Source organism: Podarcis pityusensis (assembly GCF_964106645.2).
Source record: "Podarcis pityusensis genome assembly, chromosome: 13".
In the NCBI taxonomy this organism is placed as follows: Eukaryota; Metazoa; Chordata; class Lepidosauria; order Squamata; family Lacertidae; genus Podarcis; species Podarcis pityusensis.
This window is the reverse complement of record NC_138038.1, coordinates 17,829,535-17,852,941: the sequence shown is the minus strand read 5'-3', so window position 1 is coordinate 17,852,941 and position 23,407 is coordinate 17,829,535. Positions and strand designations below refer to the sequence as shown.

Here is a 23,407-nt window from a genome sequence, read left to right as displayed (position 1 = left end):
GTAATGTTTGAAGGGCATTCGCATATCTTAAAAAGACGCGGTGAACTCGGCCTTCGCAGCACTGATTGGCTAAGGCTTCTCTCTTCCTCCCCCCCCCACCCCACCGGGCGTGTGTTTTCCGACACGTGGGGATGCCCTTCAAAACGTTACGGCGGAGACGAGAGTCAAGCCTTGGCTGGTGGGGAAGTAGGAGATCTGTGCGGATCTGTGCAAGGGCACTCAGGGTTGCTTCACACAAAGGTGTAGGGAAAGGTACAGCAATGGTTCGTGCCGGATGTTTGATCCTAGCCCTGTGCACAGGTGTATAGAAGGCAGGTGTATATGACTTCAGAGACACTACTTTCTCGCGCCCAGTAAGTGGCTTCAATCTCACGTCCTGTGTACACACTATGAAAACAAGGAGACACTGCAAGGACACAGTGAAGCTAAACTACGTGCCCAAACTAAAATACTAAACTCCCCTCTGTACTCTGTCCATATAGTTACATACACAGATCAAAATAGACACTCACACAATTTTCATAAATGACTGTGTATGCCAAGGTGGCTAACCTGTGACACTCCAGATTTTATTTTATGTTATTGGACTACAGCTTCCATCATCCCTAACTGTTGGCCATGCTGGCTTTGGCTGATGGGAGTTGTAGTTCAGTAATAGCCCCCTCTGCGTTATACCAATGACGTGTGAAAATTATTGGCTTCCTGATGCACTCCTGATTATCACTCATATTAACGTGCAAAAGCAAATGTAGAATCTGACAATGAAGCCTTACAAGAGAGCAAGTTGCACAAATGCATGGCCAGTCGCTTCTCTCTGAAGGTGAATTGGTTTTAAGACGCAATGGTTAATAGACCATAGGCAATCGACAGCTTCGGCTGGAGGAAGGATGCAGGTCAGTTAAAAGACTTTAGCCCAAGATAAAAACAGGACTCAGGCCTGAGCAGACCATTTTCAGCTCAGACTTGAAGTTAAATGGCCTGTAGCTTGCTTGGTCTCAGACACAGCAAGCTACAGGCCATTTAAATTCAGGCCTGAAAGCACCCAACTCATCATCTTAAAATGGAAACGGGGAGGGTAAGACCCAAGCCCTGTTTACTGACTGCAGTAGAGCAGCATTCTGATTTTGCCCAGAAAAAAGCGTATTCAAAAGAATCTGAGTCTAGCTTTCAGAATGTTACAACCCCTACACTCCCTGCAGGTATTATGGCTACAAAGGAGTGGTTTAAATCTGTGCCTCAATTCGCTAATTGCCAGGGACTCCAGAGGTTGAAACCTCATGGCCTGAAGCTGAGATACACCCTAGCGAGGCACCTGGGTCTGTGGGTGCTCAGCCCACTATAGGTGCAGACAGAAACAGTGGTGTGCAATGTCAGCTGCTGCGATTGGAAGGCTGTACAAAGTCTCTGGATTGGCCTGTCCCTCTGCTGTCTAGCTGTCAGCAATGTAATATGTTCCCTGTGCCTCACTCTAGCTGCTGACATCAAAGAGTTTACTCAACTGGAGAACACACTCACCAGGTTGAGATTCAGATACAAGCCCACCCCAACTCCCTGGCTTGGCCCCTGCATGAATGCTTGCCTAATTGCCTTCCCATTATTAGCTTTCTGGTGCCTGCCATTATGTTAATTTTTCAACTGCTTTGATTGAGTAAACCACCTTGGGTGCTTAAGCAAAAAGTCTGAATAGAGGGGGGTGCCCAGAATTGCATCTCTTTTCTCAAAGCTGCAGTTGTGCATCCCTGTGTGTAATGTAGTGGGGAGAGAAGTAAAGTTTGTAAATGCTGTTCCTAGTTTTTATTTATTTGGCAGTCGTAATCAAGGTCCATTCAGTGCAGAACAAGCCAGTGAGAGTCCTGCCCCTTAACACACAAACACCCCAAGAACTTGGATATGGCAGGTGTGTGTGTGTGTGTGTCTTCTGGTTGTGAGAATTCACTGCCACAAGATGTAATAATGACCACCACCATGGATGTTGTATTTCTTTCACCAGTCTTTACTGGAGAGACAGCAGAAAGCTGAAAGGGAAGGGCGGAATCTCAGCGGTAAACTTTGTATCGTGTTGTATTCAGAACACAGGTTCAGTTTGTTGCATCCTCAGTTAAATGGTCAAGTAGCAGAAGACAGAGAAGAGCTGCTGCGAGCCAGAGTTGACAATAGTAGGCTAGATGGAGTAACAGCCGAAGGCAGCGTCATATGCCTAAATTTGGTACAAACTAGCCAAGAGATCGTAGCATAGTTGTGGCTCTTCTGTACTATTTGGAAACTTGGAACAAATACATCCTCAAAAGATTAAAACCTTGATATTTGGAATACGTGTCACTCAATATCCTAGACTACTAGTAAAGACTAAACACAATATACTGCTTATCTCTATCCCTGTTTCACAGCTGTGGTTGGTGCTTCACTTGGGAGCAAGCCAAAGCACAGATATGATGGAGTACTATGCTGTGTTTCCCCCTATTATACACCCTTTCCCAAATCCTCACATTGGCAAAGAGTGCTGCAGTACCCCTAAGACCACCTGAAAACTGCTGATGGTCTTGGTGAGCTGCTTAACGTTTTTTCCACCTGTCGTAGCAATGATAATGCACTGTGCTAGATGCTGTATGATTTCGAATTGTATTTTTATTGCTTCTTTTATGTTGCATTTTATTGCATTGCAGTTTGCATTTCATAGAACAGTATAATACACTAAGAACACAATTTTAAAGATCAGTATGTTTAATGCAGACCCAGGGCCCAAGAGATTTTGGCATTGGAGGTGAATCACAAAATTCCTCCCTCCCTCACCAGGGAAGAATGGGTGAGTGAAGGTCTACAACACAAACAAAGGAGGGAGGAATAAAGATCCACGTCAGGATCTGCCGGCTCTGTGGATCCTGCTGCCTGAGGCGGTTGCCTCACCTTGCCTCATGGGTGGAGCGGCCTTCTGTGGACCACCCGAATGAAGCTTACAGACCATTGGTGATCCAAAGAGTACCATTTGAGAACTCCTGTGCTAGAGCAATGTCTCAGCTGGCAAGTCCTGGACAACCTGGTATCCTATGGCTAGTTTCTTCCCGAGAGTAAGCGAAAACTGCCTGTGCCAAGCCCAGACCCAAGAGCTATTCAGACAAGAAGGACAATGACAGAATAGTTCAAATTTTATTTTCTACAAATGCCACAATAAAAGATTCACAGATGGCTCAAGTTATTTTGGTACATTCTTGTCCACACAGCAGCGCTATCTTCTCTCACAGAAGTATAAAGGTGTGTTATACTGTGCTCAGGGTCAAGCAAGCAACACTTCAGGACACGTGAGTGGAAAGGGATGGATAGATATGAGTTTAGCATATGTGCATGCAAACACCTTGTGCCCATTTTACTGGATGATAATCTTCCCTTCCTGGACATCCACACAAATTTGTCTGACTACAGCTGCAGGCAGTGCATGTAAACATAATTTGCTCCTCCTTACATCACCATAGAGGTGTATTTGCTTTCTACAGCTGGTCTGTATATTCTCACCAACCTATGTCTCCCCTTCCCTTTTAAACACCTTTGCATCTGCCTCTAACCCGCCTGCCCACTGTATTTCTTCCTCATTCCTTAATTTTTTTCACACTTCTCTAAATATATGTGGGGGCGGGGGTGTTCAGCTTGCATTGCAAAAAAGCCCTCCTGCTTGAAGCCCTGGAAAGCAACTGCCAATCACAGCAGAAAACACTAGGTTAGAAAATACTGACCCGATACATGGCTGCTTCCTGTGTGCCCTATGTCATTGTTAGATATGGACGGGATGTTCTCTAGATCAGGCATTGCTCCATTGAGGATGCAGGGGCAGAAGGCCGAGCTACCACTACTTATACTGATGGAGAGACTTCATACCACAAACCAACCACAAGGGCAGATGTTATACACTCCTCTTCCCTTCTGCATCTTAATAGTGCTCTTGAACACACCCTAAAGGCCCTAAGAGTTATTGTTCAAGCATACTCTGAGAATTATTTTATCGGGCATGAAAACAAGCAGGTATCCCATCCACCCTCTGTCAAACTCTAGCTAGCGCATGCAAGCCATGACAGAATAAAGACACAGCTATAACAAGGCTTGTTCACATGACACAGGTGGTGGGCAGGAGAGAGGGATTTGTGTCAGAAACCTGCGCAAATGCTGGATTCGGAGCTGTAAAGTTGGTGATTCATTTTTATGCCAGAGTAGCGAAGAACAGCCGTATTATTCACATTTCAGATTCTTATTCCTCAAACAATATAAGGCAGCTTTCTGTCTTCACACACACGCACACTTTTTCTCTCTGTACATAGTACACACATATATGCAATATACATAATTCAGTGGTCCACACCATATTTGTGTATGTGTCGTCCCCCCCCCCAGGTATGCTGCAGGTGAATTCACCGTGTTTTTTTCTGCACATAAATTGGCGGGGAGGGGGGTACACTTTCTTCCAAGAGTGGTGATCTTGCTGTTGACAGCTCAGGTTGGTGGGGCAGTGTTGGTGCTATTCCTGGGGTGGGGAGTGGAGAAAAAGAAAAATAGAGATTCTTAACAGTGAGCAAGAAGCCATACAGTGGTATCTTGGGTTAAGTACCTACTTAATTCGTTCTGGAGGTCCGTACTTAACCTGAAACTGTTCTTAACCTGAAGCACCACTTTAGCTAATGGGGCCTCCTGCTGCCGCCGCGCCACCGGAGCCCGATTTCTGTTCTTACCCTGAAGCTAAGTTCTTAACATGAAGCACTATTTCTAGGTTAGCGGGGTGTGTAACCTGAAGCGTATGTAACCTGAGGTACCACTGTACAATGACAGTAGTAGGTGATGCTAATTTGCTTAAAACATTCATGCAAGGTTGCATCATATATTCAGGACAAACACCCCCCCCCCTTTTCTTTATTAATAACAAGGAAAACTGACCTTTCTCTCTCTTGGCCTAGTACACAAGAAATGGTGAGCCAGGCAAAAACTTCAGAGCAGAGACTGGCGAGTGTGTCAATTCCTGTTTTCTAATCCAGTTCATTTCTCCACATTTCCATATAACTTTGTGATTTTGTTTTTTAAAAAAACCACAAGTCATGAAAATAAAGCGGCATTTTCGTGTGAATTTCTCCAAAAACACATCTTCGGGTGCAGTTTTTTTTTACATACTCATTTTTGCAAAGCAGTCTTCCCTTATAGGATGCATTTGGGGTTTTTTTGCAAGCTATTTTCATGAGCGTATGCATTTTAATGCAAAGTTACCCCAGTATATGCATTTTGGACCCATTCCTTGGCTGGAGAACTGCATTGCAAAATTTGGGGGTGTGCAAATTTTGAAGCCTAGCTGTGTTTTGATTCATATATTACAGTTTAATATTTTTTTTAAAGTATTTGCCCAGGACGATATCTACCTTTACTTCCCCACCCCCATTTTATGTTGTTATTTTAATGTATATCATGCTATGGCCACACGGCTAATGCAATAAAATAAAATAAATTTACAGTCATACCTTGGGTTACAGACACTTCAGGTTGCGTTTTTTCGGGTTTCGGCAGTCACGCATGCGCAGAAGCGCTAAACCATGCTTTGCGCATGCACCGAATCGCAACCCGTGCGCACGCAGATGCGACGCTGCGGGTTGCGGACGTTGCAGGTTGCGGACGTGCATCCCACATGGATCACGTTCGCAACCTGAGAGTCCAATGTATTTCATTTTTTTTTATATAAGATATTTATTAGGGTTTTTAAAACATTACAATAAAAAATGGGGAAAAAAAATACAAAATAAAAATGATTAAAAACACTCAGATTTTCTTTTGCTTATTTTTCCTTAGCTTGTTTCCTGGACCTCCTCATACCTCCTTTTTTTGTATTCCAGTTCAGTTTGTTGGTTCAGCAAATCCTTACCCTAATATTTCAGAAAGTGTGAGCTGGGCAAATTCACGTATAAATACAAACTGAATTCCCAGCTGCCTGTGAGGCTACTTAGGAGGAGAGGGGAATGCATGGAAAGCACTGCTTGGATCAGGGCCGGGCTGAGCAGGGACAGGAGGAAATGGATTGCTGCCTTCTGCGCTGCACTTTTACCGGTTCATAAACATACAGTGGTACCTCGCGTTAAGAACTTAATTCGTTCCGGAGGGCCGTTCTTAACCTGAAACGGTTCTTAACCTGAGGCATGCTTTCGCTAATGGGGCCTCCTGCTGGTGCGCGATTTCCATTCTTATCCTGGGGCAAAGTTCTTAACCTGGAGCAACCACTTCCTGGTTAGCGGAGTTTGTAACCCGAAGCGTCTGTAACCCGAGGTACCACTGTACACACAGCCGTTAAGTTGTTCACAGTAACAAAAATACTCTAAAATAAAGATAAATTAGAAACAGCAGGATAGTCCCTGGGTTTTAGCTAAGCCCAGCCAGAGCCAACAGAGAAAGTTACATTTCGTGAAGCCGCTCCATGCTGCAGTAACTGCCTAGCATAGTAGCATTCTGTCAGTTGCCGTCATGTCACATTAGTTTCCCACCCTTCCTGCAAGGAGCTCAGGGCAGTGCACACGGAGCTAGCCCATTTTTATCTTCACTGGGTAGTTTAATGCTGCTGCAAAGCTGCAGCCGAGATGTGGAATCTTCTGCCCTTCCTCTATGTGGTCTGGACAGACGGGTTTGTTTCCCACTGACCCAGCCCATTCGTGATGAGCGTTAAGACCCAAATCCAATTCTCCAGCCACTTCCGCCAAACAAGCTAGAAGAGGGCCATAGCTCGGTGGGAGAGCACCTGCTTGGAATGTAGAAGGTCCCACGTTCAATCACTAGGGAGGGCTGGGAGAGAATCCCTGTCTGAAAATCCTGGAGAGCCACTACCAGTCAATGTAGACCAGCATCTCTCAACCTTGGGTCCCCCAGAGGTTGTTGGACTACAACTCCCACCATCCCTGACCCGTGTCCTGCTAGCTAGGGATGATGGGAGCTGTAGTCCGACAACCTCTGGGGACCTAAGGTTGAGAAAAGCTGGTGTAAACAATGCTGAGCTGGACGGACCATTTCAGCTTTCTGTCTTGCACACTTGACACAGACTCTGGATGCAGCTTGGGCTCGGAGTAAGATCTCAAAAACTCTTGTACCTGTTGTAAGGTGGAGGAGGTGCATCGTGCACACCTGAAGTTTCCAGCACTTGCTCATAGGATGGAAGTCCCGGTGCTGACTCTGGCTTTGGCGCCTCAACAAAGGTGGCAAGGGGCACCGCAGGATACAGGTCGCTTTGAGTCCTGATGAGGGAAGGAGATGAGTCAGAATGGTGAGAGCATGTCACAAAGCACTCCTATGGACTCTGGTTGCTTGCTGACAATCTTAGTTATATCATCATAAAAAACACACTTGACTTCAGAAGGGCTTCTCATGTACTGCTTAGGAAATAAATACTTTCTTAAGCCCAAGAATTACAGAAAGAATGATCTAGGATGGAGATGGTGGACTGCCAGCCTTCCAGGTGATACGTGATTCCAACATCCGTCAACCAATGGTTGTTGGTAAGCAATCCTTAAAATGCCTCAACTACCAGCAGCTGCAGCATTTATTTTAATAATAAATAATAATAATAATAATAATAATAATAATAATAATAATAATAATTTTTGTACCTCGCCCATCTGACTGGGTTGCCCCAGCCCCTCTGGGCACCTTTCAACAAAATATACAAAGACACAACAGAACATCACACATTAAAAACTTCCTAATATGGGGCTGCCTTCAGACATCTACAGAAGGTCATCTAATTCGTTACCTCTTTGACATCTGGCAGGAGGGCATTCCACTACAGAGAAGGCCTTCTGCCTGGTTCCCTGTAACTTACTTATCGCAATGAGGGGACCGCCAAAAGACCCTTGGAGCTGGATCTCAATGTCTGGGCTGAACGATGGGGGTGGAGACGCTCCTTCAGGTATACAGGGCCGAAGCCGTTTAGGGCTTTAAAGGTCAGCACCAACACTTTGAATTGTGCTCGGAAATGTACTGGGAGCCAATAAAGATCTAAAGTCCAGTGTTATATGGTCCTGGCAGCTGCACGCATTCACCAATCTGGCAGCTGCATTCTGGATTAGTTGTAGTTTCTGAGTCACATTCAAAGGTAGCCCCACATAAAGTGCATTGCAATAATCTAAGAGGGAGATAACCAGAGCATGCACCACCCTGGAGACAGTGGGCAGGCAGGTAGAGTCTCAGCCAGCAAACCAGATGGAATTAATTCTATTTACTGTATTTTTCACTCTATAAGACGCACCAGACCACAAGACGCACCTAGTTTTTGGTGGAGGAAAACAAGAAAAAAAATATTCTGAATCTCAGAAGCCAGAACAGCAAGAGGGATTGCTGCGCAGTGAAAGCAGCGATCCCTCTTGCTGTTCTGGCTTCCGGGATAGCTGCGCAGCCTGCATTCGCTCCATAAGACGGACAAACATTCCCCTTACTTTTTAGAAGGGAAAAAGTGAGTCTTATAGAGCAAAAAATACGGTATATCAATTTTATTTATATTATTTATTTAATACCGCCCTATACCCGCAGGTCTCAGGGCAGTTTATAGAATAAAATCAAAATATAAAACCACAAAATCCAAAATAAAAATAAAAACAAGCTAATAACCCCTCCCCCCCAAAAAACCCACATTTTAAAAAAAGGGCCTAGGATGTAAATCTGATCAGCCAAAGGCCTGGTTAAAAAGGAACGTTTTTCCTGGCGCCTAAAGGTGTATAATGAAGGCGCCAGGCAAACTTCCCTGGGGAGAGCATTCCACAGATGGGGAGCCACTGCAGAGAAGCCATGTTCTTGTGTTGCCACCTTCCGGACCTCTCGAGGAAGCACATGAAGGAGGGTCACAGAAGATGATCTCAGGGTCAGGGTCTGGGTAGTTTTATACGGAAAGAGGCGGTCCTTGAGGTATTGCGGTCCTGAGCCATTTAAGGCTTTATAGGTCAAAACCAGCACTTTGAATTGGGCCCAGAAACTAATTAGTAGCCAGTGCAGTCGAAACAGGACGGGTGTAATATGCTCAAACTGTCTTGCTCCGGTGAGCAACCTGGCCGCTGAATTTATATCCCATCCTTCTTCCCAAAGGAGCCTAGGGTGGCAGGGCAGGGTTGTGGTCTGGGAAGCCTCTGCTAGCTGCAAACTATACAAGTCTCTGCATCCTTGTGCAGGTACCAGTAGTTTGCCTGACCTGCTTGTGATATTGACTTTGGGCTGTTATTTGACCTTGGGCTCTAGACCTAGGCTGATTTTCTCCGCTTGACCTTGGCTTGTTTGGATTCCATGGCACTTGCAATCCTGCCCTTGTTGGCGAATGTTTTGCTACGAGGCTTATACAGTCGTACCTTGGATCCCAAACGCCTTGGTTCTTGGACATGTTGGCTCCCGAACGCCGTAAGCCCGCAAGTGGGTGTTCCGGTTTGTGAACGTTCTTTGGAATCTGAATGTCTGATGGGGCTTCCGTGGCTTCTGATTGGCTGCAGGAGCTTCCTGCAGCCAACCAGAAGCCACGCTTTGGTTCCTGAACATTTTGGAAGTCGAACGGACTTCCGGAACGGATTCCATTTGACTTCCAAGGTACAACTGTACCTCCTGGAGCTGGGACCCCAATGTCGAGGGCACCGACTGGAGTGTGATCAACTGTGGGAGATCCACTCAAGGACTGTCAGGGGCTGGCTGGCTGAAGAGGAGTGATGGGAGGCACCAGCAGGGAACCCCCCCCCCCGAAATATACTCAGAATCAGACTGCTGCATTTTTGGATCCTATTCAACTCAGTACATAACACCCCCCAAGGGAAACTCCAGAGGAGGAAGGCTCAAAGCCAGGGGATTGGTGGTGGGACACTTGAAGAGAGGTCAGAGGGAGAAGATTGTGAGGAGGGGCTGGATGCTGAAGGGACAAGAGGGTTTGGGAGCAGAAAGAACCTGTGTCAGGGAACAGTTCGGACTCTGAGGCTGAAGCAGAAGAGGGAGGTCAGGCTGCTGAAGAATCTAGGGAGTCTCCCACTCCACCCCCATCGTTCAGCCCAGACACTGAGATCCAGCTCCGAGGGCCTTCTGGTGGTTCCCTCATTGCGAGAAGTGAGGTTACAGGGAACCAGACAGAGGGCCTTCTCGGTAGTGGCGCCCGCCCTGTGGAACGTCCTCCCATCAGATGTCAAGGAAATAAGCAGCTATCCCATCTTTAAAAGACATCTGAAGGCAGCCCTGTTTAGGGAAGTTTTTAATATTTAATACTGAATTGTTTTTAACTCGATTGGGAGCCGCCCAGAGTGGCTGGGGAAACTCAGCCAGATGGGCAGGGTATAAATAGTAAATTATTATTATATTATTGTTGCAACAAGCTCTCCTCCACTGTGGTCTCCAAGAACGTGCAGGATAATAAGGAGAGAAGAACAGAGACCACAGGTACACAGACACCGTTTGAGACTGCTTGGGAAACATCCAGGAGAGGAGGAGCCTTAGAAGGGGCAGAAGGCAGGGACCTTCAGTCCTGGCAACTGCTCCCCAGGGGCAAGACCTACTGGGAACTGTTGCTGATTTGTATGCTGTTTCCTTGAATAAAGGAGGGACGCGGGTGGCGCTGTGGGTTAAACCACAAAGCCTAGGACTTGCCGATCAGAAGGTTGGCGGTTCGAATCCCCGCCACGGGGTGAGCTCCCGTTGCTTGGTCCCTGCTCCTGCCAACCTAGCAGTTAGAAAGCACGTCAAAGTGCAAGTAGATAAATAGGTGCCGCTCCGGAAGGGAAGGTAAACGGCGTTTCCGTGCGCTGCTCTGGTTCGCCAGAAGCGGCTTAGTCATGCTGGCCACATGACCCGGAAGCTGTATGCCGGCTCCCTCGGCCAATAAAGCGAGATGAGCGCCACAACCCCAGAGTCGGTCACGACTGGACCTAATGGTCAGGGGTCCCTTTACCTTTACCTCCTTGAATAAAGAGTTAACTTCCCTGACAATGGAGCCCTGCATCGTTCATGCTGACCCTGACTAGGACCTCCTGATTTTGAAAGCTGCCTGGAACTGCTTCTCATTCCCATGCATGCATGCCCCCCAGAGCACCTGTACTTGGACCCTGATCCGTACCTGGAACGGCTCCTCTGCTTCCTCCAGTATTTGATGTAATACATGCCCACAATCACAAGCATGACTGCAGACACCAACGCTCCTACGAGGCCAGCCACCAGGCCAGCCACGTCAACACCAGGTCTTACTGTGGAAGCTGGAGAGATTGAGGGAAGATTAGTAGAGATATCTGGTGTCCGCCTCCGCAAATTGCTCTAATAGGAGCCCTGTTGTGAGCACTGCCACCCTGATTCAGAGGGGCTTCAGAGATATCAAAGTTGCCTTTTCTCCAGGAAGTACAATCTGCCCTCCCTTGCTATTATGGGCTGCTTGTGAAGCGGCCGTGGGAAAACACTGAGGCAGAAGGTCGTCCTTGGAATTCCTATTTTAGAAGGGACAACAACAGGAGATGTTTCGGCTGGGAATTTAATAAGAGTTCTGGGGAGGATCTTTGGCAGAGTGGACTGTGCAGATAAGAAAAGGGAAAACACCTAGTAAAAGTGAACTATTGGGCTTTTTCACACATGTAGGAGGAAGGAAAGGAATTTGTTTTAGAAATGATTATTGCTGATTTATTGTGGATTTGATAATCACAAATTATCAAATCCACAATAAAGCAGCAATAATCATTTCTAAAATAAATTCCTTGCACTCACTTGTAGATATTGCCAGTGCTTTTTTTCTGGGGGTATGCAGACCCCTGAACATTTTGTGAATCTTTGTACTTTTGTCCATTTACTGCATTTATTTTCCCTGATTTGAACTATAAAATGGTGATTTTTCTTGAGTCAAAATGAGAGTACCCCTAAACAGTTGTTTGTTTGTTTTTTTAAGGAAAAAGGGACTGGAAATTGCAAATGGTAAAATATTGTACATTCAGGATTTGGCAGGTGGAGAGCTGATGCTTAAGGATAAAAAGTTCAAAAAACTATTGTAAAATAAGGTTAACTGTAAGGAACAGAATGTGAACTAGAAACAGCTAGAAAAATAAAGCAGCAACAAGAGGAAACCTTGGACACACCAAGAACCAAATGTTCACTAGACCCTTTTGATCCCCCTTTTAAAATGAAGTATAACATGCTTTGTATTTTCCTTGTAGGATAGCTGGGGGTGCTGCAAAGCACAGTGGCGATGAGAGCCCACCAACTTATTTTGCAGAGGGCCCAATCCACAGAGTGTACTGGGCCTTAAAAACCCTGTTGACACCCCTCAGCTCAGAGTAAGCCCCTGGCGCAAGTGCCAAAGTCTGCTCTTGCTTTCCCCTACTGAAATTTGGCCTGGGATAGCTCAGTCGGTAGAGCATGAGACTTTTAATCTCAGGGTTGTGGGTTCGAGCCCCACATTGGGCAAAATAAATTGGGCGCGTGGGTGTTTGTGGCCTCTTTGCTCCTCAAGGATGAGCCTCTGGGAAACCGAACAGGAGTTTGTTTCCTTCTGTCATTAGCTGACTCACAATATAAGAGGGATGCCTGGGAATTTCCCACTGCCATTTTCTACCCTTACTCACTTGCGCCTCCTTTCCCGTTGTGTTCATAGATATCCCAAAACATTTTCTGAAGAGAGAACAAAAAAAGGGAGGTTAACATGGCATGATAGCAAATACCGTATTTTTCGCCCTATAGGGTGCACCGGCCCATAGGGCCCACCTAGTTTGGGGGGGGGAAATAAAGGGGGAAAATTATTTCCCCCCCAGGCACGGGGCTGGGGAGGGGGAAGCCCGAGCTTCCCCCGACCCCAGAACAGGCTGCTATCTGCAAGCCTGGGGAGCCCTGCGGGAACTCCCGCGGTCTCCCCAGGCTTGCGGAGAGCTGCCCGAAGCCCAGGGCGTGCTCCACTGTGCTCCCCGGGTTTCGGGCTGCAGGCTGCTGTCCGCAAGCCTGGGGAGCCCAGCGGGAACTGCCGCGGGCTCCCCAGGCTTGCGGGTAGCTTCCTGAAGCCTGCAGTGCCCTGATCCCTCTCGCTCTCCAGGCTTCAGCGAAAGCCTGCATTCGCCCCATAGGACGCACACACATTTCCCCTTCATTTTTGGAGGGGAAAAAGCGCGTCCTATAGGGCGAAAAATATGGTAACAGCCTTCCCGCCATTTTGAAATCCACGTCCTGAGTTCTGGTGGTGGTAACCACTGGATGCTATCTGCACTATACATTTAAAGCAATATCACGCCACTTTAAACTTTCATGGCTTCCCCCCAAGGATTCTGGGAATTGTAGTTTGTTAAGGGTGCTGAGCGTTTTTGGAAACGCCTATTCCCCTTACACAGCTACAACCCCCAGAGTGATTTTACAACCAGTTCCTCTCCCCAGGGAATTCTGGGAAGTGTAGCTGCGGGAGGGGCCATTTTTTGCCCTGGTGAGGACCTTCTTGGTGGGCTGCTGGCTCCTTACCTGGCAAGGCCAGGTGCGACTCACAAACACGTACTTATTTTTGAAAGTGTTGTTTTGCACGAATCTGGTAAATTGGAAAACATGCCTTTCTGACTAAGTAAATAAATGGCCATTTTGCCCATTGTGAAACGTGCTTGACACTTTGGCTTTGGGTATAGTTCACTATTTCACCGTTCCACCGCAAAATGAATTCCCCCCCCCTTACAGGTGCATGCACTTACAGCTAAGCAAATACTCGTGCACATGCCAACAACAGACTTCAGGTTTCCATAATGAACAGAGCGAATACACTCAATCAGTTATTGCCTGCCAAAGGTAAAGGGACCCCTGACCGTTAGGTCCAGTCACGGACGACTCTGGGGTTGCGGCGATCATCTCGCTTTATTGGCTGAGGGAGCCGGCGTACAGCTTCCAGGTCATGTGGCCAGCATGACTAAGCCACTTCTGGCGAACCAGAGCAGCACACGGAAACGCCGTGTACCTTCCCGCCAGAGCGATACCTATTTATCTACTTGCACTTTGACGTGCTTTCGAACTGCTAGGTTGGCAGGAGCTGGGACCGAGCAACGGGAGCGCACCCCGTGGCGGGGATTCGAACCGCCAACCTTCTGATCGGCAAGCCCTAGGCTCTGTGGTTTAACCCACAGTGCCAGCTGCATCCCCACTGCCTGCTAGTCAAGGTTTAAATGGAACCGGCTTGGGTGTGGACTGAAGCACACACAGAAACATGGCATCTGTGCCGCCCACATGTGCAATGACACCCTGGTGTGCACACAGCCTAAGACTGCTTCTCCAGCAATGCTGCCTTATTTCCACACTTGTTGTTTGCAATACGCACTCTAGAGGGCATCAGTCTATCGCAAAAGAAAGTCCTTTAAAAAAGGCGGGGGGAGACAACCTCAAATCCCTCAGATTCACGAAATCAGCTAACAAAAGTTCCTTTTGCACTAAATTAATCTTTGCCACAGGACTCTTGGCATTCTTGGCCGCAAACAACAGGCTAACTTAACCCCCGTCCTCAGAAGTCAAATCTCGGTAGATCTGTTTAGCTGAAGGAACCGTAAATCTTTTAAACTGTGTATCTACCCCTATGCAACAAGTTAATTTTAATACAAAAGGCGTTGCCTCTCTTTGAGTCAGGAGCTGAAACCAGTCCAAATTCTGAACTGGCTGCGAGCACATAAGAAACTGTGCCATGCAATCCTACGGACATGCAAAACTGCACAGCCCAAACCTCTGCTTGCAATTACTTGGGAGATTTGTCACATTAGTAAGGGATAGGGCAGTTGGCAGCTGTGTCTTATATGCTGGAGAAGGATTAAAGCAGGAACAGCTTCTCCTGCCAAGGTGCAGCGCTGGGGAAAGTGGCACCTCCTGGCATTCACCCTTCTGCAGAATTCAATGCTGAAGTTGTCAACATGGTGCCTGTGGGCGCAATGCCACACCCAGAGCCCACAAAGCCCCTGTACCTCCCCTCCACTCACTGTCCCCTTCATCATCAGGTGGTAAAGATAGCTACTTTCCACCCCTTTCTTGAAAAGTACTGAGAGCTGGAGGAGGAAGTTCGAAGAACAACACTTTCCCACTTCCTCTTTTAGCGCTATACAGTGGTACCTCGGGTTACAGATGTTTCAGGTTACAGACACTTCAGGTTACAGACTCTGCTAACCCAGAAATATTACCTCGGGTTAAGAACTTTGCTTCAGGATGAGAACAGAAATTGTGCTCCGGAGGCTTGGCAGCAGCAGGAGGCCCCATTAGCTAAAGTGGTGCTTCAGGTTAAGAACAGTTTCAGGTTAAGAACGGACCTCCGGAATGAATTAAGTACTTAACCCGAGGTACCACTGTACCATGAGGAACAAAGTCGGGTGCCGCAAACAAACGCACTCTTCAAAACATCAGAGCAAACAATGACTATTCCACTATAAATGGCAATTACAGAAAGGCCCAATATTTCAAAACGGTGGGCGATGACAACAACCCCTGAGCACATCCATTTTTTAAAAAAGCAAAGGAGGGGGAAGCATGAAAGAGCTTACATATCCCTAGCGTTGTATGGGAAGTGGTGTTAAAACTGACCGGTTTATTGTGGCATGAGCTTTGGTGGCAGACAAAAATACACAGGTTTAAAAGGGGGGCGGGGAGAGACATAGACAGTAGAGGCAAATGGTAATGAAATGCAGAAGGTGCAGACTGTGACAATTCAATTAAAGCTGAAATATAAGCGAAACCAGTTCAGCCGCCATTTACAACAGCAGTAATTGTCGATTAACACAATCAACTTAGCATTGCTCAGCTAATTAGCACCTGCAGCGGGACAGGAAACCACCGCCTCAATTGCTGCAACAGACTCGCCCCTCTAGGGCTGTTTAGGTCTTCCACTATCAAGGGCGAATACTGCGATAACTAACCTCTTGACTACAGTAAAGGAAGGTTACACGTTATTTGCGGTTCTTCTGGTTTCTAAACTACAAACAAATCACCTTGGGCTACAAGGGTTCTGAATCTCGATTACCATGAAGTAGTACTCTGCGTTTAAGAACGGGCTGGTGTGAAATAAAGATGTAAGATGTCAATAAACATGAATGCTACAGAGAAAACAACACAGCGCTTCCTCGAGATAATGCTAGCTGACACAAAGATAAGGCGCGAATAAGCCAGTTCTATTGTCTGTGTCTATGCCCTCGCAGCACCAGCAAAAAAACTTGAAAAAGTGCACAAGGGTGCACACGTTATCTTTATAAATAGCAGTTTCCCCAATTAATTCTGGTCCTGCAAATGCTTCCACACAGAAACCCAGAAAACAAATTCTAAGTACAGTGGTACCTTGGGTTAAGTACTTAATTCGTTCCGGAGGTCCGTACTTAACCTGAAACTGTTCTTAACCTGAAGCACCACTTTAACTAATGGGGCCTCCTGCTACCGCCGTGCCGCCGGAGCACAATTTCTGTTCTCATCCTGAAGCAAAGTTCTTAACCTGAAGCAGTATTTCTGGGTTAGCAGAGTGTGTAACCTGAAGCGTATGTAACCTGAAGCGTATGTAACCCGAGGTACCACTGTATTAACTGAGCCAGTTCAAGCGCTGGCGACCTGCCACTGTGGCATGTGTTGGAGCATTCATACATTCAATTCAGTATTTGGGGATTTAAGGGGACTGGTGCAAAGAAGGACTGGGAACCTGTGGCCCTCCAGATGTTGTCAGATTGCAACTCTCATCAGCCCCAGCCGGCATGACCAATGGTCAGGGATCATGGCAAATGCAGCCCAATCTCTGGAGGACCACGAAGTCCTCATCACCAGACTAAAGGGATGCACTTACTAGAGAAATGCTCTCAACCAATGAGAGCAGAGGGCATAAGCTTGGGGGAACAGTGGCGGCTGGTGCCTATTTAGGACTGGTGGGTCTGAAGGCAGGGAGGCCAACTCTAGGTGGCGCTAGAGCCACTGAGAGCCAACTATTTCTCATTTTTGTCGTCTTCCACCTCCCTGCCGAGCTGTGCAAGGGAAACACTGAGATGATGGAGGAGAAAACTGACAGCCAGGGACTGGATTGCAAGCAGGCAGGCAGGTGGGGATCTAAGCTGAGGCCTGGATGCAGTTGGCAATGGACCAGTCTCCACTGTGGGGGAACACAGGGACTGAGGAAAGGAGAAGGATCTCCTGGTGTGGATGGCAAAGAAAGGGATGAAAGGCCTTGGATACAGGAGAGAGTGTATTTAGAGAGAAGGGAGAAATAATATTGGGCAGTTTCTGCCGAGAATCTACTTTGGCTTCTCTTGCGTTTAGTTACATGGAAATGTTGGAAACTGCATAGCCTGTCAAGATAGGAAGAGACACAAAATCTAAACATACAAAGGAGAAGATACCCCAGAAACCACACAAATACACACACACACGTCATCTTGAATCACCTTCACAGTTCAGAATAGGGTGGTGTTTAAACTGATCTCACACACACTGATTTCCCAATTTGATGCAGCCCTTATCACTCTCCCCCCAGGAAACTGAGATGCAAACAAGCCCCAGCCTAGTCACGGATTTATTTCAGCAATCCATCTCTGGCTGCTGCTGGTTTCACTCCCTGCCTGCCCTGAACCATCCAGAGACCAAGACATAGCTCTGTAATAGGAATCCTGAGGCCTGTTTGCACGTGACTCTTTTACTATGCTAGGAATCTACCTGCTCCAAATTCCCTAGACGAGTCCTGACATGGAGCACTGTAGTTCATGACAAACAATGTTCCCTGGTTTTCCTTGGCTCTGAAGCACCAGGGCTTTATTGTCTTCTAAGGGAAGCATGGAATCTTGTCCCCTCTTCATGTATGAGGACCCTGACCACACATTGAATGCAACACAGAATCACAACTTCCCTCATCCTCAGTTTACATCAATCACAATTTCAGTTTCCAAATGTACAGCAGGTAAAGCATGACTCAGAGCTGCTTTTTGTCTGCTTCCGCCCTTTCAGTTTTCAACTTCATAAATCTAGGTGCACAGACGATGGCAGGAAATAATATTTTAAATGTGCAGTGCAGTCAGTGTGGTTTATTTTTTTTTTTAATATAAAATGTTGGGCCTAGCATGGGGGGGAGGGACGCGGGTGGCGCTGTAGGTTAAACCACAGAGCCTAGGACTTGCCGATCAGAAGGTCGGCGGTTCGAATCCCCGCGACGGGGTGAGCTCCCATTGCTCGGTCCCTGCTCCTGCCCACCTAGCAGTTTGAAAGCACGTCAAAGTGCAAGTAGATAAATAGGTACTGCTCTGGCGGGAAGGTAAACGGTGTTTCCGTGCACTGTTCTGGTTCGCCAGAAGCAGCTTAGTCATGCTGGCCACATGACCCAGAAGCTTTATGCCGGCTCCCTCGGCCAATAAAGTGAGATGAGCGCCGCAACCCCAGAGTCGGCCACGACTGGACCTAATGGTCAGGGGTCCCTTTACCTTTTTAGCATGGGGGGGGGGCAGAATTGGTCTGCCCCCAATATTAAACTCCTTCCTAGAGAACTTAGCAATTAGGCTTTACCCCCATGTCTGTATAAACAACAACCCTCTTGCTATTAATTTATTTAATCTCTTCCCGGAAAAGCGGAGGTCCTGGTTTTCGAATGCTCTCTCTCTCCCCCTCTGCAACCAGTCCACTACCTTAGTAAGCCTTTACGTTTGTTGTACGATGGCAGACAACTACTGTATTTTGACTTGCTTCTTCTTTGCTAACCACATTCCTGACATTATAGCCCTTTGGCAGGTTGCTAGAAAGGATATCAAATTAAAACTCCAGTTTTACTCTAGTCACCCTGATGCAGTCATGAAGACACGTTGCTATGTAGCAGGCAGGTGTTGCTAGGTTCTCCTTTCACTCAGCAGGTACAGACAGCTGCATCAGATTTTAATTTGGCATTTATCCCTGTTGGCCCTGAATCATTTCCCCCTCTATAATTCTGGGTGTGTTTTTTGCGACTACCTAGAAGTGCAGCAGAACAGTTTAAAAATCTCTATGCTAGATGCTATGATGCTCCCAAGCCCAAGGCTTTCCCCATACTCAGCTGTTTGGAAGTCGTCCTCAAAGACTTCACGCATTTCTTCGTAGTTGCAAATTTCGTCTATGCATTCGCGCTGCAAGTCGCCTGGCGTGAACAGCTCAAAATCCCAGTGGTTATAAAGAGGCTTACGGCTCAGGAATCGATGTGCAGTAGAGTCATCCAGGATCACTGAGAATAGAAACCATAAGATATTATCCCGGAGTTTAGAGAAGGCAAGATGTCCTAGGACAGTGATGGCGAACATTTTAGAGACCGAATGCCCAAACTGCAACCCAAAACCCACTTATCAAAAAGTGCCAACACGGCAATTTAAACTGAATACTGAGGTTTTAGTTTAGAAAAAAACATACATTAACATCTTTTGTCTTAAAAGAAAAAACACAATAACAGAGCTTTCAATGATACAAACAACTTTTTTTTAAAAAGGTAAAAGTTTGCATTTGGCATGCTTCTGAACAAGTAATGTGATTTTTGCTGTTGCACGCATGCTGATAATTTGTCTAACCTTGCTGAACTCAAGGTGGCTTACTATTGAGTAAGGAACGACAAACTGGCGGGAGGCCCTGGCGCATCAAAAGTCGAGGCCTGGACAGAGCAGCAGTTTCCCAACACGAGCCCTCCTCTCCTCCTCCCCCCAGCGTGGCCCCGAGGGCGAAAATGGTGCCCTAGCAGCGCTGGGACCATGCTAGAAGCGGCCAGGAGCCTCCTGCAGCGCTGGAGCACCTGTTTCACCCCCTAGCTATGGCCCTGCTGGGGCAACGGTGAGCGTGCCCACAGAGAGGGCTCCATAGGTTTGCCACCACTGTCCTAGGACCAAGGGTCATTTGTTCTCTCAAAGAAAGGGGAGTTGTTGCTACACCAAAGTGGAGAACCTTTGACCCTGTGTGCCCTCTGCCCTGTGCTGTGCCCTCCAAGCTAGACTGCTCCCCTACAGAATTCTAGGGACTGTAATTTGTCAAGGAAACACACTTGTTAGGAGCCCATGCCTTTCAAGTTGCCCCGGGAAAAATGGGACATGCGTATGAGATCTCAGTGGCCGTTGGGGGTGCCGCAATCTCGCGCTCTCACCCCGATTTTACGTAGTAAAAATTTGGACGGTATGGGAGACTCACATTCCCCTCTGCAGTTCCCAGAGTGGTTTAACAGCCAATCCCTCTTCCCAGGGAATTCTGGGAGGGGGAACTAGGGTCTCCTAACAACTCTCAGCACCCTTGGCAAACACCAGCTCCCAGGATTCTTGGGTGTGTCACGCTGAAGTCCTCAGTTATTTTCACATACACCAGCCTTTGCCAACATGGTGCCCTCCAGATGTTTTTGACGACAACTCCCATCAACCCCAGCCAGTTAACATACACTTTCCACCCTCTAGGGGACGTTGCATATGAAGAGGACTGAGAATGGCAGCATTTACCGTATTTTTCTCTCTATAACACTCACATTTTTTCTCCTAAAAAGTAAGGGGAAATGTCTGTGCGTGTTATTGAGCGAATGTGTGGTCCCTGGAGCCGACTGGCCCGAGTACAGGGGCAAAAATCAGATCGCGCGGAGGAGGGAAGGCTAAAGAGAGGAGGTTGCTGCTTTCCTGCATTCTGCCTCAAGGTCTTACTGCCCACCCTCTCCTGTTTTCGGCTGCTGTGTTTGCTCAAACGCAACAAAGAGCAGGGAAATCCCCTGCCCTCCTGGCAAACAGAGGGGAAAGGAAAGGATCGTGTCCTTCCTTCTAATTCCTTCCCAGTCACACTGCGCACATCAGCTCAGGTTCCGTCGGCTAGGAGCGCAGCCGACAGCCACCACCTCCTCCTCTCCGTGCTCCGGTGCTGCTGCTTCGTCCAGCGTTCTATGGACTCGCAGGCAGCCAGAAAACATGCAGGTGGGAGAGAGAGAGAGAAAGAGGGCTGGCTTGGGGGGTGGTGGGAGGAAACTTTTGCCTTCCTTTCCTCCCTCCCGTTAAACCCCTCTCCTGCATTGTTAGCCAGCTGCTTCTCCACACACCCCTCCCCTGCTCCTTGAGCCTTCTGTGTTTTTTCTTCCCTCCCCACTTAAAACGTGGTTACAAAGCACGGATCCACATGGATCCTCAGGATCTTTGCATTGGGCTACCCCAAACTCACCGTCAAATCACATGTCTGTGGCCACAGCATGAAGCACAAAAATGATACATCCACTGTTTCATTCAGATTTTTTCCCCCCTTGTTTTCCTCCTCTAAAAACTATGTGCGTGTTATGGTCAGGTGCGTGTTATCGAGCGAAAAATACGGGATTTTGCAGGTATAGCAGAGGCTTCTGGGAGGTCCAGAAAGGCCTGGGAGCCGACAGCTGCACCCATCAGGTCCTTCTCCTTTCTTTAAATGTCACTGCTTGCTTTGATACTTTCCCAACCTTTCCAGGTGAGCTGTTTTAGACACTAGGCATGAGGCATTGTTGCTTTTTTCGTTGCTCACAGTCACATGCCTTCATTTCCTGGTTGAATGACCCTTCGTTAGAACTCAAAAGCTTATTGCACACAGTTTGAGGAAATGAGATGCTCCCCCCCCCATATATTGTATTCATTGGAAAATGTGGAATGTGGTTCCGCAAGGGTCCAATGCACTCGCTGGTTATTTGCTTGCTGTGACGTCTCTGTTTAGGAATGAGAGGGGCAGTGCAGGGAGCTTGGGCTTCTCATTGCTACCACAGCCAGTGGGACAAACCTCTCATTGGCTGGACGTAGATTTCTTAAAGACAGTAAGAGAGCTAGTGGTGGTGTGCAGTGGTTAAAGTGCTGGAGAAAGGGGTTCAAATCCTCACTCAGCCATGAAGCTCAGTGCAGGACTTTGGCTAAGCCCAAAGCCTAATCATAGAGTTTCTGGGGTGGGGAGACATGGGTGGCTGGGATGAGAAGATCCTTACATGATATCCTAGCTGCCAGGAGGAAGGTAAAGGTAAAGGGACCCCTGACCATTAGGTCCAGTCGTGGCCGACTCTGGGGTTGCAGCGTTCATCTCGTTTTATTGGCCGAGGGAGCCGGCATACAGCTTCTGGGTCATGTGGCCAGCAGGACTATGCCGCTTCTGGCGAACCAGAGCAGTGCACAGAAACGCCGTTTACCTTCCCGCCGGAGCGATACCTATTTATCTACTTGCACTTTGATGTGCTTTTGAACTGCTAGGTGGGCAGGAGCAGGGACCAAGCAACGGGAGCTCACCCCGTCGCGGGGATTCGAACCGCCAACCTTCTGATCGGCAAGTCCTAGGCTCTGTGGTTTAACCCACAGCGCCACCCGCATCCCTTGGGAGGAAGGTGCAAACGTCAATAAAGAAGGCTTAAGAGAGGCCTATTTAGGGGGAACTTGTTCTACTTTACAGCTCTTATGTAGGCATTTTCCTCACTTCAAATAACCTTAAAAAGTCACCTGTGACCTCCAGGCTCTTTGTTCCTTTAGACTCTGCACGCACAACATTTTCTTTTACAATCGGTGAAAAGCAAGTTCTTGGTTTTTTCCACCTAGTCCACACACACAATCCTTGTTGCATCTTTGCCCCTGAAATGTGCTCCTCGACAAAGTGGATTCATCATTCCCAGAATAAAAGCAGATGGATTCTGCGTTATCCCACAGTGCGATTCCTTTTGAAAACAGATGCAGGTAGTCCTGGCAACCCTCAACTTACCTTGATCCTCTAGAGTCTGCTGGTGTTCCGGCTGCTTGTGGAGCGAAACGGCAAAGCTGTGGCTGAGGGCTTGGAACAGCAAAAGAAGACATGGAGGACTCCACATGATGCGCCCTGAAAGGAGGACATGAGACAGTGCCAAAGATCTGGGTTCAAGAGAGTCTTCCAATATATATTCTGGGATAACACCACCCATTCGTGTGATACAGTAGCTCTCTCTTATCTGCCAGCCTTCACTTAAGAAAAAACAACAACACAGGCATTAGACACAACACACTGCTGGTATTATACAACTGGTTCCTCCCCACAGAGAAAACAGTTGCTGCTCTACTGTCTGATAACATGGGGACAACTGCTGGGAACTTGATAAGAGCCCAATATAACAAGAAAGCTGGAGAGACAGAGTCGCTCCAGCAATTAGGCAGGGCGAAGCAACTGCCTCAGGCAGCTGATTTCGGGGTGTCATGGAAAGGCAGCAAGCTGTTAGTAAATTGATTCATTATTGTTTTTACTGCTGGGGAGTGAGGGAGGGGAGGTGGGGTTTTTCTATCTCTGGTACCAAAATATCTGGCCTTGGGTACTGTCTACTTTGACAGAGAGTGGGGGTTCCTTCTTCGCCTCAGGCAGCTAAATATCTTGGGCCAGGCCTGTGGAGAGGGAATCTGCCAGGTGGTTAAAAAAGCATTACCAATGAGGAGCCTAACCAGGTAATTGGTTTTATTTTTTGTTATGTACTGAGTTGAATAGGATCCAAACTGTAGCAGTCTGATTGGTCCTAGAACAATAGGAT

General features: G+C 47.4%; 1 protein-coding gene across 1 annotated transcript; it reads right to left on the bottom strand.

Annotated features, from left to right (window-relative positions):
* Positions 1 to 3,125: 3,125 nt before the first annotated feature.
* PRRG2 (proline rich and Gla domain 2) lies at positions 3,126 to 22,950 on the bottom strand. The gene is made up of 6 exons (XM_080977096.1): positions 22,618 to 22,950; positions 18,975 to 19,138; positions 12,558 to 12,603; positions 11,072 to 11,207; positions 7,095 to 7,238; positions 3,126 to 4,507 (listed from the first exon to the last, which is right to left on the bottom strand). Exons 1-6 carry the CDS (start codon positions 22,811 to 22,813, stop codon positions 4,477 to 4,479), a joined length of 717 nt encoding a protein of 238 aa, XP_080833222.1. The 5' UTR covers positions 22,814 to 22,950; the 3' UTR covers positions 3,126 to 4,476.
* Positions 22,951 to 23,407: the final 457 nt, after the last annotated feature.